Source organism: Chiloscyllium punctatum, chromosome 1, assembly GCF_047496795.1.
Source record: "Chiloscyllium punctatum isolate Juve2018m chromosome 1, sChiPun1.3, whole genome shotgun sequence".
Taxonomy (NCBI): Eukaryota; Metazoa; Chordata; class Chondrichthyes; order Orectolobiformes; family Hemiscylliidae; genus Chiloscyllium; species Chiloscyllium punctatum.
In genome coordinates this window covers 44,225,054-44,239,526 of record NC_092739.1, presented here as the reverse complement: position 1 = coordinate 44,239,526, position 14,473 = coordinate 44,225,054, and the positions used below count along the sequence as shown (strand labels likewise).

General features: G+C 38.7%; 1 protein-coding gene across 4 annotated transcripts in view; it reads right to left on the bottom strand.

Moving 5' to 3' along the window:
* Nucleotides 1-3,554: 3,554 nt before the first annotated feature.
* Nucleotides 3,555-14,473, bottom strand: part of lin54 (lin-54 DREAM MuvB core complex component) — an 86,907-nt gene continuing 75,988 nt past the window's right edge. For 3 of the 4 annotated variants that reach the window (XM_072552305.1, XM_072552128.1, XM_072552215.1), the window contains exons 13-14: nucleotides 14,266-14,468; nucleotides 3,555-9,435 (exon numbers count right to left, since the gene is read on the bottom strand). In XM_072552305.1, coding sequence (XP_072408406.1) covers nucleotides 9,234-9,435; nucleotides 14,266-14,468 — 405 coding nt within the window. In that variant the 3' untranslated portion in view covers nucleotides 3,555-9,233. Of the gene's footprint in view, nucleotides 9,436-11,409; nucleotides 11,513-14,265; nucleotides 14,469-14,473 lie in introns of those variants that run through there. The other variant, XM_072552396.1, reaches the window with a different exon arrangement.

The following is a 14,473-nucleotide window of genomic DNA, read 5'->3' as shown; positions in this document are numbered from 1 at the left end:
CACCGACCCTCTGAAGAGCAACCCACCCAGACCTATGCCCCTACATCTAACACTACGGGCAATTTAGCGTGGTCAATTCACCTAACCTGCACATTTTTGGACTGTGGGAGGAAACCCACGCAGACACAGAGAGAATGTGCAAACTCCACACAGACAGTTGCCTGAGGCGGGAATTGAACCCGGGTCTCTGGCGCTGTGAGGCAGCCGTACCAACCACTGTGCCACCATTCCGCCCCAATAATCAAAGCACCCGTTCCCTGGCCGAGCATCGAACCCGGGCCACAGTGGTGAAAGCGCCAAATCCTAACCACTAGACCACCAAGAAATGTTATCTAAAGCACAAACTATTAAAATGTGTGGTGCAATTACATCACCAACACTTTAAGCATGGTTTCCAAAGTGTGATTCTTATATATTGCACAAGAATACAACCATTGCATTATAGAAGAACTACCTGTAGTTGCTTTTTAAATTCTATCAGCTACACAGCTACAGTTGTGGGATTTAACCTGCAGAGGATGAAGCAGGACCTCTGGATTACTGGCCCAGCAACTCACCCTTATATATCAAGATGTGAAAATAAATATTTAAAAGGAAGCATTAAACAATTTACAGAAAAATAAATTTCTGGATTAATACTTTTTTTTGTATGTTCGACTGGGGACTGAAAAGGGAAAAGGAATGTTTTAAAATCTAAGGATTACTGATTTTTTTAAAAAAGCAAGTAACTGGAAACTTGTTCAGTGTCTGTTCAGAGCGCGGCTGGCTCTAGCCATGATAGAAGGTACAGACAAGCTAGAGCTGAAAATGTGTTGCTGGAAAAGCGCAGCAGGTCAGGCAGCATCCAAGGAGCAGGAGAATCGACGTTTCGGGCATGAGCCCTTCTTCAGGATGCTGCCTGACCTGCTGTGCTTTTCCAGCAACACATTTTCAGCTCTGATCCCCAGCATCTGCAGTCCTCACTTTCTCCACAGACAAGCTAGAGCCAAGGGTGTGTACAAATGGAAATTCGGCCGGTAACAGAAACAACTGATCTGTGGACGTGTAATCAATTATTGATGACAATGGCCATCTATCTGACAATATTGTGATTGATCTTACATAGCTGAACAATTTTGGATAACGAGTTAGATTACAGAACACCCAAGGTTCAGGAAATCTCTATTCTCTGCAGTAAAATACATCTTAAGCTGGAGGAAAATCAGATGGCTTTGTGCCTGGGAAATCATGTCTCACAAACTCGTTTGAGTTTTTTTTTAAAAGATGTAACAAAGTGGATCGATGAGGGCAGGACATGATCTATATGGACTTCAGTAAGGCGTTTGACAGGGTTCTGCACGGGAGACTAGTTAGCAAAGTTAGATCTCATGGAATTCAGGGAGAACTAGCCATTTGGATACAGAACTAGCTCAGAGGTTGAAGACAGAGGGTGGAGGGTTGTTTTTCAGACTGGAGGCCTGGGACCATTGGAGTGCCACAAGAATCTGTGCTGGGTCCATTACTTTTCATCATTTATATTAAGGATTTGGATGCGAGCATAAGAGGTAAAGTTAGTAAGTTTGCAGATAACACCAAAATTGGAGTTGTAATGGACAGCAAAGAAGGTTACCTCAGATTACAAGGGGATCTTGACCAGATGGGCCAATGGGCTGAGGAGTGACAGATGGAGTTTAATTTAGATAAATGTGAGGTGCTGCATTTTGGGAAAGCAAATCTTAGCAGGACTAATACAGTTAATGGTAAGATCCTGGGGAATGTTGCTGAACAAAGATATCTTGGAGTGCAAATTCATAGCTTCTTGAAAGTAGAGTCACAGGTAGATAGTGAAGGTGGTGTTTGGTATGCTTTCCTTTATTGGTCAGAGTATCGAGTACAGGAGTTGTGAGTTCATGTTGCGGCTGTACAGGACATTGGTTAGGCTACTTTTGCAATATTACATGCATTTCTGATCTCCTTCCTATCGGAAGGAATTGTAAAACTTGAAAGGGTTCAGAAAAGATTTTCAAGGATGTTGCTATGGTTGGAGGATTGGAGCTAAAGGGAGAGTTTGAATAAACTGGGGCGGTTTTCCCTGGAGCATTGGTGATGTTATAGAGGTTTATAAAATCATGAGGGGCATGGATGGGATAAATAGACAAAATCTCTTCCCTGGAGTGGGGGAGTCCAGAACTAGAGGGCATAGGTTTAGGGTGAGAGGGGAAAGATATTAAAGAGACCTAAGGGACTACTTTTTCATGCAAAGGGTGGTGCGTGTATGGAATGAGCTGCCAGAGAAAGTGGTAGAGGCTTGCAACATTTGCTACAATTGCAACATTTAAGAGGTATTTGGATGGGTATATGAATAGGAAGGCTTTGGAGGGATATGGGCCAGGTGCTGGCAGGTGGGACTAGATTGGGTTGGGATATCTTGTTGGCATGGACGAGTTGGATCGAAGGGTCTGTTTCCATGCTGTACATCTCTATGATTCTACGTTCAGCAATTGCAGTATGTTGGGAATTGATGGGACACTTTTAGAAGTGTGAGCAAATCACCCAATGTCTCCGCAAACAAGTGTAAATGTTTGTAAAAGGAGAAAAAGCAGCATTCTGATCAGCATAAGAAAATCATCTCAGCGAGTCCTACAACTGTGGACCTCTGAACTGCTTTTCCATGTTTTCTTTTGTGTGTGTAAAGTTTATACGCAGGTTAGGGTTTTAACAAAGTAGAATGATAATGCCAATGGTTCATGATTGTTTACTTATAGCTAGAATGCATTTACTTATCAAAATTTTCCTGTAAAGACTGCAAAGCATAAGTGCAATGTGGGGTTTTCAATAGTGTTAAAATGCTAGTAAGGGATATCCCAGAAGTGTGTCACATATTGGTTGTAGAAGAGGTAAACTGTTTTCTTCTCAGCATCAAGTTATGAGGTTTCTATTACATAAGAATATTTTTTACTCTATAGCATTGAGGCTTAATGCAATCTCAAGATCCATGCCTCAGTTGAAATGTTCTTCAGTTTAAAATATTGTGTAATGCATATCACAACATGCACAGGTTGCCCTTTAATTTACTACTGGAGGAGCTATATGCAGGTTATTCTTCTATCAGATGGAGACAAGCTAGAAACTCACCATAAAAACTAGTCTCTGGAAATTAGAGCAAGTTTGTCACCATCTATTATGATAAAAATTAGTTCCATACTTCTAAGTTTCTACTCAATTGCCTCTTGCATATTATGTCCATGGAGAAAGTAAGGACTGCAGATGCTGGAGATCAGAGTCAGAGTCAAAAAAGGAGAATTGATGTTTCGGGTATAATCTCTTTATCAGAACTGTCACGATGAAGGGCTTATGCCCAAAACATCAATTCTCTTGCTCCTTGGATGCTGCCTGACCTACTGTGCTTTCCCAGCACCACACTTTTCTACCCATATTATGTCCTTTTATCCAGTCATTTAAATTGTAGACAGGGAGGTTAAGAAATTCAGTTTTAAATGGTAAGGTTCCAAAACAAAATATTTGTTATGTTGCTAAAATCAAGACAAACGAGCAACAAAACAAGTAGCCAATTATACATTTTTATTATAAATGCAGCTTTTTAATATAAAATTCGCATAAGTACATTACAAAAATCAGTTTCTAATAAACAGAAGATAGAATTGAAATTAAAGCTTCAGATTCCATTTAAAAGGTAAAGTGGAAAATCATCAAGTACCTATTCATCCAATGAATCTTACAACAGGTGCTTAGCACCAGCAACATATTCTTATTCAGGTTTATTCTGACCACTGGTACAATTTTTTTCAGCTGATCCAATTAAATCCTATTACTAGCATATTGATTATGTGGCTGCTGCTTTAAAAGCATATGCCAGTTATGATTAAATGATGTGATATTAATCAAATCGATTCAATCCTGATTTCTCTCCAAAAGTTATCAACTTCAAGAAACACAAAATAGAAAATGCTGCAGATCCCTTGAAAGTGGTTAGTATGAGTGAGATGGTTAACATGGTGATGATTCCCTTCAAGTGTGAGGAGTAATGAACATTGTGGAGGATAAAGAATTAGAAATCCCATGGTTGGGTGGTTAAAATCTCCACAGAAATTTGTGCTGAACAAATCTGACATTCATATAGAAATTATCAAGCAATGCAGTAGTCAGAAACCCTTCAGACAACAGCTGCATTTAAATATATCAGTTTCAGTATACTACATTATATATAAAAAGGTTTGTTAATCCACAAAGCAGCATAGGGAAAGCAACACAAATGAAAATGTAATGGTCGTTTTTTTGCCATTATCAATCTGAAGCATAGATACCCTTTTGCAATTAGAAGCACCAGAGCACTGCAAACTCATACACCGTCACGAGCGCACAAAGTGTGCGTACAAAATGCAAAGTTTTCATCCCTAGCAGTAAATATCAAATGTTAAGAACAGAAATTAGAACATCCAGCTTCTCAGAACATAAACTGAAGTTAGTTTTCCTTAAAGTTCAGAGGACGACGAACAGCTTGGCATCACAACGCCAGAACAATTTCAAGTTCAAGTGGTGTGAGACAACCTCAGTGTCGAGCAATGGCAAATTCTTTATTGCTCCACAGTCAAACTGTGACCGAATGTCATGGAGATAGTCACTCTTATAGTGCTGTGCATTGGAAGCAACATAGAAGTGACCAGATAACCTTTAAAAAGAAACGTTCTTAATAATGATCAAAGTTCTTCTATCCCTTGATATCAGGAAGTTGTGCAATATAACAGCTCCTCCATTTTTGTATTTTTATAGAAATACTTCACACACAACAGTCTTTGACACCCCTCTCCAGCAGTGCAATTAGCAACACTATCATGATTTGATCAGATTTGTTAGGACAAAAGCACATGCACTATTAAAGTCAATACTTTTTAAAAAGGTATCTCAAAAATGATATAACAGAATAATTTTTATTAACTTGATTTTTATTCTGGTATACCTTAAAGGTTAATAATCACTAAAGGAGAAAGGCCATAGTTTAGGTGTAGGATGAGGAAAGTGGTTTTCAATTTCTTACTTATTATCAGTGAAATTCACAACAGGACTACAAAGGAGGACTTCTTTAATGTTGGGAATCCTGGAACTAGCCACATCTGCATGACTTTTGAAGTAAAGTTTACTATGAGGAACAATATCTTTCCTCCACATGCATCTGGCCCATGGTTAACTACTTCAGAGGAGTTTGTAATGCCATTATGAATTAGCTGTTGCAAGTTATTCTAGAACATGTTACTCCTCTTCTTCTCAAGGAGGAGTCAGAAAGAGAGGGTGCTTGGTATTTCATTACAAAACTGAAGGTTGAAGCCTAAATCTGTATCTTGTACACAGTGCCTAAGTTATCATAGTTGGATTTTTTTGAAAAAAAAACAAAGGCCCAGAAGCTAAATAGTAGACAATAAGTTTAACAAACAACTTCAGAGAGATAGAATGAGAATCCAAACTCAGTTGTTTTATGATTCACAGTCAGCTGAATGACACCCACAAAAGGAAACTGACAAAACCTTGCTTCTCAGAACATGTACGTTAAGCTTTTTGCTTGTTCCTTTGTCTAGAAAATAGTGTGCACAGATCAAAAGAATGAGAGAAAATTAAAAGACAAAGCAAACAAGGTTAAACCAGAAAACATCTTATCCAAAGTTTTTGGGAAAGTATGACATCTTTTATTCCCCTGGATCATATACAGATTGCAAGTGCTAGGGTTACCTGCACATCATGTCACAATGAAATGACACCAGTCAATTGGTAGGAATTGCCCAAGTGCAGGTAAAGGATGTTCTGTGGGGACAGCAAAACAGCTGGGGAATTAAAACTTGGATCAGAGAGTGAAGAACACATGCCCACAATCTATTGTACCACACATTAGTTATTCCAGTGTTATGCACCATCCCACTAACTGCAAAAAAAACCACAAGTCTAGTCTTTACAGGACTTTTCTTCCTTTAAAAGTTACAGGTTATGTTTTAGCATATACAGTAGCACCTTGACATACGAACGACCCCGTTCATGAACAAATCAGTTTACGAACAGGATTGTACGTAAAATTTTGCTTCAACACACGTACGAAATTCAAGGTACGAGCGCAAAAAAGCCCGTGTGCCACCACATGGTTTCATTGTTCTGCTTTGCTACGCACTTGTTGAATGCAGAAACTCTCGGGCCCCGCGCGATCTCATTCAGTTCATCTTTGGCGCGTGCGCTGTGAACAGCGTTCGTTGCTATGTCCAAGCATTCTTACGCTATCCGAACAATGGGAAAAATTGATTCGGTTCGTGAATCGGGTCCCGGAACGGATTAAGTTCATAAGTCGAGGCGCTACTGTATACTTAAAAATTAAATCTGTTAATATTAATTATCTTGGTGTTGTTCTCTAAGCTCTCATTCTTTACTGATCTCAAAACCAATTCCCAGAAATCAAAATTACATTAAGGTGGACCCCTTTACCAACATAAACTGCTCTTCAGAAGGAATTTGTGAAAGGAAGGGTTAAACAAATTTATTTCTCGAATCTGTCTAGCTGGAAAAATGACAGCATTGTCAGTAAACTGTACTGAGAATCATGCATTTTGTCATGTCTAATCCTCTCAAGTAGTGAACAGTTACAGCACAAATACATTTGAGGAAGTCATATTACTAAGATCACAGACAATACCAAGGACAAATATTGCTTTATATTTAACTTGAAAGTGTATATCCTGAAGTATATATTTGAAATATCCAAACATGATGGCTGTTTTCTGGAGAGCTGACTTGAATTATCCATTCAAAGACTGATGCCCATTTATCTGGCTATCAGTTTAAGTTGTCACAGGGTATTTAAATCACTAAATTTAAAAAAGAAATGACAAACCGTGTTATCTAAAGTTTTACATCTTTCATAGGCTTCCCAGTTTGCATGAAATACAAATCTAAAATTGATTTAACATAAATAAAGTATACTTCTGCTTTCAAAAGGTGACATAGAAGGCAATTAATCAATTTAATATTTGGGTTGTTACAAAAAGCTTCTTGCATTGTATTTGACTAGCTTGAAGAAAAAAAAATATATAAAATGTAGTACAGAAAAATCAGAGGAAAACACAAGACACCAGAAAGATATGGAACTGCATCTTCAAATTAAAACCAGTAAAACACCCACAGTGATATCCACACTATTTTCACAATCTACACACGTAATCTGAATTCCATTCAGATAACCAAAAGTACTTTTGTATACAATATTTAAATATTCATAATACAGCTGCAGAAACTAAATAAACAGAATATATACAAATTAGTATAGCATTTCAATTCCTGGTACAGTAGAGAAAGACAACGCTTTCCCCCCACCTCTTGAAACCTGATAAAGTACAAGCTTGAGAAACAACTTATCCACGAATATACATTTTATACATCATTACTCAGAATAATTAATCTAAGGCAGGTATGGACTGTAATCAAATACCCTGTTCTAACATTCTGTAAAAATACCTTTTTAAAAACATCCTTGTCGATCTGTAGGTTAACAGGCTATTCCTCAAGTCATATGAAAATAGCAGAAATTAACAAAAAAGTTTTGAGAAGATTAGGACACTGTACACTGCTGGTACCAAAATTTCACTAAGTTGACTATTAGTTTTGATTCAAACAGGCAAACCTTCAACATGTCTTTCTACAGCAGAATTATGTAGTAATACTTTAGAAAACTTCTTTAAAATTTCAAATTAAAATAAGGGAAATAATCAATTTTGCCTACATTTTTCAAAAACAGTTTTTAAAAAGTGTGCCTTGAATTTTTGCATATTGCACTGTCATTGCAAATGGACATGCTGACATGTTCAAAGAGAAGCATTCACTTTCAGGCTTCTACCTCCATTCATTAATCATCGAAATGGTTATAGCAACTTTATTCAACAGAGCACACTTTACAAAAAAGGTCGTGCAAATATGCTTTTATGTAAAAAAAAGCTTACCCTAAAAATTGTGTGTTTTTCACAATGTTAGGTGACCCTTGTGTGACAAGATTATGTTTCTCAGAAGACTTTCTTTTGGAAAGATAAAAGTGATGACTGTTCTAGCATTTCTTCCCCTTTTCCTGTTCTCTGTTCATAGCTGAGAATGTGTTTTTGGACCTCTGCCAATACTATTTCTACAAATCAAAGGGTAGCTCTTTATTGTTTTCCCCTTTCACAGGCAAATGCCTGCACTTTGGTATGGCAGCTCACAAACAGCCAATAATAGGAGGGAGGGAAGGGAAGGGAAGGGAAGAGAGTGAGTGAGGGAGGTGGTATTGGAGAGCAAGGGAGACACACAAACAGATAACCTGCTACAACCTACACTGCAGTGCCAGCTTGTGATCTTAATTGGCAGTTTTGTTCAGAGGTGGAGAAAAAGTCAACAAAATGGTCAGAGGGTGAAAGTCAATGTTAATCAAATATACCTAATACATGAATTTGCCATGTCTGATATAGGGCAAAGCCATCAGTTGATCAAAATCTTATAAAGCCGATAGTCCCTTCAATACTAGCTCACAGCAAGTTAACAGATTTTCAAAGTGCTATGGACCAAATGACTCAATAATTGATGATGCATCTCATAAGGAGATACACATTTACATTAACACCAAGATGATATGTAATGCAAAAGCTTTTCAGCCACACAAAACCGTATTTCCATCCACAGGTCTGTTACATTTTTAATTATCATGATCATCTTCATAATGCTTTTGGAAAGTAATTTGAGGGTATCTTTAATTGTAGGTATAGTACTTAAATCTTCCACTATCAAATGCAGAGACAGAATGTACCACAAACTAACAAGACACTTTTCACTGAGGGATCAGAATGCCCAAAGTGTCAATAACATCCTGGGGAAAAGGTGGTCAAAGAGAAAGCAACCTTGCATAGAGGGATGGAAAATATATAAAATGTCACCACTAGCATGAAAACGGTGTCTTCTTCACAACGGTTTTGCATATTCACACACTGATTTTACATCATAAAATCTACTTCCTCTGTATTCTAAGCATTAAGTTTAAAAAAGGCACCTCAGTTAGACAATGCACACAAAGTCTGCCAAAAAGGAATAATCTGACTTATTGAAAGTTCTTGCTAACCATACAGCTGTAAAATATCATGGTAAGCCCAAAACTTTTCAGTTTTAATCTAGGAAAAAGCCATTAGCTGAGTTTTCACTGATGATTTTTCCTGTTCAGTTTCCACAGGACAGCAATTGGTGGATCAGCAACTCAGAGCACAAGTATCTCCTTTGGCTTTTCCTGCTGAGTTTATAATCTGCATTAAACAGCGCCCGAATTCTTCCAGGATCATGCGTTCCGTGACAGCTTTTGTCTGACTATTCTTCTCTGCCTCTTCAGCTTGTGCCAGAAGGCATTCACAAGTTGCTTCTGCCACTTCTTTTGTCACAAATGTGAATGGCAACCTGGAAAACGAAGAACAAGAACAATGAACAAAATTTATTAAGTACGTATCAAATTCATAAAGGCTTACTACAAATATTTCTTAATTTACCTCAAAAGTATCTTAAACATGATGGTCCCTAAAGGATTAATTCTCAAGTGAAACTAGTATGATCTGAATCAAGTAGGTTCATTCCAATATTAATTAATGGTAAAATGCTGAGTGTGCTGAAGCCAAATTAAGCTTCAACAAATTAAACTTGGGGAAATTGTTGGAAAAGATTTGAAGGGTCACTATTTACTCGCGTTTGGAAAAGTATGGTTTATTAGGAATAGTCAGCATGGTATCATGCAGGGGAGGCCTAGTCTCAAATGTGAATTTTTTTGAGGAAATGACAATGATGATTGATGAGAGTATGGCAGTGAATGCTGTCTACATGGACTTTACTAAAGCATTTGACAAGATCCTTCATGGTAGACTAGTTCAGAAGATTAAGTCACGAGATCCACAGTGAGTTGGTAAATTGGATACAAAATTGGCTTGGTTATAGATAACAGATGATAGTTGTGGAGGGGTGTTTTTCTGACTAGAGTTTTGTTCGTAATGTATATAAGAGTTATTTGGATAAAAATGTGGATGTTTTGATTAGTAAGTTTGCAGACAACACAAAAATTAGGGGAGTCATAGAATCATATAGTTAATAACAGGCCCTTTGGACCATCAAGTCAGTACCACCAGAAATATACTACCTACACTAGTGCCATTGCCTCAAATATTACAATACTTCAAATGCTCAGAGTACGTTTTAAAGATCGTGAAAGTCCCTGCCTCACTATCCTCCCAGGCAGTGCATTTCAGACCTCCCCAACATCTCTGGGTAAAAAAAGGCTTTCCTCAAATTGCTTCTAAACTTACTTTACACTTTAGTATTGTGCTCAATTGTTACTGACCCTTCGACCAAAGGGAACAGCTGCTCTCTATGCACCCTATCCATGCCCCTCATAATCTTGTACATCTTAATCAGGACACCCTCAACATTCTCTGCTCCAAACAAAACAACCCAAGAATATCCATACTCTTTAGAGTTGCAATGCTCCATCCCAGGAGACATCCTAGTGAATATACTTGGCACCCACTGCAGTGCAATCACATCCTTCCCATAGTGAGGTGACCAGAACTGCACACAATTTTTCATCTGTGACCTAAACTAAGTTCTGTACAGCTTCAATGTGATCTCCCTGCTCATATAATCTATGCCATGACTGATAAAGGCAAGAATCCTCTATATTTTAAACTGCATTAATAACCTGTCCTGCTCCCTTCAAGGATCTATGGTAAAGCACTCCAAGATCCCTGTATTCCTGAGCTTCTTGGTGTCTTACTATTCAAGTACTATTTTGCCTTGTTCCTACTTCCAAATACTTAGAGTTAAATTTCACTTGCCACTGATCTGCTCAGCTGACCAATCGTTTCTATCTTCCCATATTCTAATACAAGCCTGCCCTCCCCTTCAACAACCCAGTCAAACTTTTGCATCATCCGCAAATATACTGGTCACCTCTCCCACATTCTCATCTACATCATTTACAAATGTCACAAACAATCAAGGCAGTTTTGCAGCATGCTACAGCACACCACCTCCAGACAAAAACAAACAAACAGTCTCCTACCACCACCCTCTGTCTCCTGTCACTAAGACAACTTGGAATCTATCTTGCTAAGTTATCCTATATCCCATGAACTTCTACCTTCTTTCAGTTTGCCATGTGGGACCTTGTCAAAGGCCTTGCTGACATCCATATAACTGCATCAACTGCCCTACCATCATCCAAACACTTGGTGACTCTATGACTAACTGGAAGTTAGGAAGGGAATTGCGGGGTCTCCAGCAGAAATACTTAAATTATTTAAAACCATAGGTGAAGTACCGGAAGGTGGCTAATGTTGTGCCATTGCTTAAGAAAGGCTGTAAGGAGAAGCCTGGAAACTACAGACCTGAGAGTCTGACATCAGTGGTAGCTAAGTTGTTGGAGGTGATTCTGGATGATAGGATTCACATGGAGAGGCAAGGATTGATTAGGGGTAATGAGGTGGTTGGCCTGCAATAGACAAGTTAAAACAAAAATCACATAACACCAGCTTAGGGACAGTCAGTATAGTCTTGTATGAGAAACATCATATCTCAAACTTGATTGAGGTTTTTTTAAAAATAAAAATCGGCAGACGTTGTTTACTTGGACTTGAGCAAAGCCTTTCACAAAGTTCCGCATGGTAGAATGACTAATAAAGTTTGATTAAATGGTATTTGGGGTGGGCTTACCAATTAGATACAAATTTAGCTTGATGTTCGGAGACAGATGGCGGTTGTGCAGGGATGTTTTTCAGACGGGAGGCCCGTGACCAGATCAGTAATGGTCCAGTTCTGTTTGTCATTTATAAAAGTGATATGGATGAGAGTATAGGAGGCATGGTTCGTAAGTTTGCAGATAGCAGCAAAATTGGTGATATAGTGAACAGCAAAGAAGGTTTTCAAAGATTACAAAGAGATCTTGGTCAACTGGGTCAATGGGCTGAGGAGTACCAGATGGAATTTAATTTGAATAAATGTGAGGTGTTGCATTTTGGAATACAAACAAGGACAGAATTTATACAGGAAAGGCTGGTGTTTTTATCCCCAGAACACAGGAGGTTGAGGGCTGACCTTATTGAGGCTCATAATATGATGAAGGGCATAGATAAAAAGGTGAATGGCCAGGGTTCCCTGCCCAGGATGGAGGAGTTTAAAACTAGGGGTCATATTTTTAAGTTGAGAGGAGAAAGGATAAGGGACAACCTTTTTTAAAAACAAAAACAGTGTGGTTCATATGTGGTATGAACTGCTAGGAAATGCATGTAGAGTTATAACAATTAAAAAGACATTTGATAAGTACATGTACAGGAAAGGTTTAGCGGGATATGGGACTAGTTTAGTTTGGGGATATTGTTGACGTGGACTAGTTGGACCGAAGGGTCTGCTTCTATGCTATGCAACTATGATCTCCTCAAAAAATCTCATCAGATTTGTTAGACATGGCCTCCCTCTGACAAAGCCATGCTGACTATCCTGAAGCAAATCTTGCCTCTTTAAATGAAGAATTCCAGTTATTGCTAATTGTTTACTTTCTTTTCCTTGATATTCCATGTGCATGCACGGGGGTGTGCGCGCATGCGGGGCATGTGTGTGTGTGTGTGTGTGTGTGTGTGTGTGTGTATGCGTGCGAGTGTGTATATTTGTGTGTGTGTGGTGACAATCATCCCCTGGTTTTGAATAAAGCATGCATCTGTTTTAACCCTAAATAGTTGCTGCAGGTCATTATAGATTGACCTTTATCAACAGAAACAGGGAAATAAATATGGATGAAGAGAACAAGAACAAATTCAAATCCTCTCTCCCATTTGTCTGCAACACAGGACCTTTTTAACACCACAAGAACAAAATATATTTTATCTTCTGCAAAATATATCAAAACAATAGTTTGCATTAAATACAATATTTTCAATATCTGAAAAGTTCTACGCCCATCAGATGGGCCAATGGACTGAGAAGTGGCAGATGGAGTTTAATTCAGATAAATGCGAGGTGCTGCATTTTGGGAAAGCAAAGCTTAGCAGGACTTATACACTTAATGGTAAGGTCCTAGGGAGTGTTCTTGAACAAAGAGACCTTGGAATGCAGGTTCATAGCTCATTTAAAGTAGAGTTGCACGTAGATAGGATAGTGAGGGCAGCATTTGGTATACTTTCCTTTATTGGTCAGAGTACTAAGTACAGGAGTTGGGAGGTCATGTTGCAGCTGTACAGGACATTGGTTAGACTACTATTGGAATATTGCATGCATTTCTGGTCTCCTTCCTATTGGAAAGACGTTGTGAAACTTGAAAGGGTTCAGAAAAGATTTACAAGGATGTTGCCAGGGTTGGTGGATTTGAGCTGTAGGGAGAGTTTGAATAGGCTCAGGCTGTTTTCCCTGGAGCGTCGGAGGCGGAGGGGTGACCTTATAGTGGTTTATAAAATCATGAGGGGCATAGATAGGGTAAATAGACAAAGTCTTTTCCCTGGGATGGGGGAGTATATAACCAGAGGGCATAGGTTTAGGGTGATAGGGGAAAGATATAAAAGAGACCTGAGGGGCAACTGTTTCATGCAGAGGGTGGTATGTGTATGGAATGAGCTGCCAGAAGTGGTGGAGATTAGTACAATTACAACATTTAAAAGGCATCTGGATGGGTATATGAATAGGCCAGGTGCTGGCAGGTGGGACTCAATTGGGTTGGGATATCTGGTCAACATGGACGAGTTGGACTGTAGGGTCTGTTTCCATGCTGTACATTTTTATGACTCTTCAGATATTTAACCAATATATGGACATCAAGCTCAAGGCAGGAGATTACAGGACCATTGAATTAAATAGAACAGAAGTAGAACAAAAATAGCGAGAACAAGTTATGATAGCCCCTACATCTGAAACAGACACCTATCAATTAAAATAATTTAAAGTACTAAGATGAATTATGGGGAGATCAAGTGTGCTACGCAAAAATACTTAAAAACCTATAATTTCAAATTGAACAGACTTGAAACAATTCTGAAAACAACAAATGCTGAAGATCAGTGGGTCAGACAGCATCCACAGACAGAGAGACAGCAAGCTCCATGGATGCAGTCTGACCTGCTGTGACCGCTAGCATTTGTTGTTTTCAGTACAGATTCCAGCAAGTGCAGTAATTTGCTCCTACAACCTTGAAATAATGGTATTTTTAGCTTGTCTAAAATCTGATCCGGTCACAAGTTTTGGAATCAGTGAATGACCTACTTTCCCCCTCCACTTGTAACTGCTGGCATTGTTCTGGTCAGTAGGTCAGATATTTGTGATGAAAGCTTTGTTTTTGCAGCCGTCTGTTGCTGGACACGCACTTCTGCGGCATCTGCCAAATGCATGAGGGTCTTCCGCTCAGGGCTTTCCTCAAAGTTTTTACAGCCAATACATTTACATATCGATGAACACATTATCTTTGCCTGAG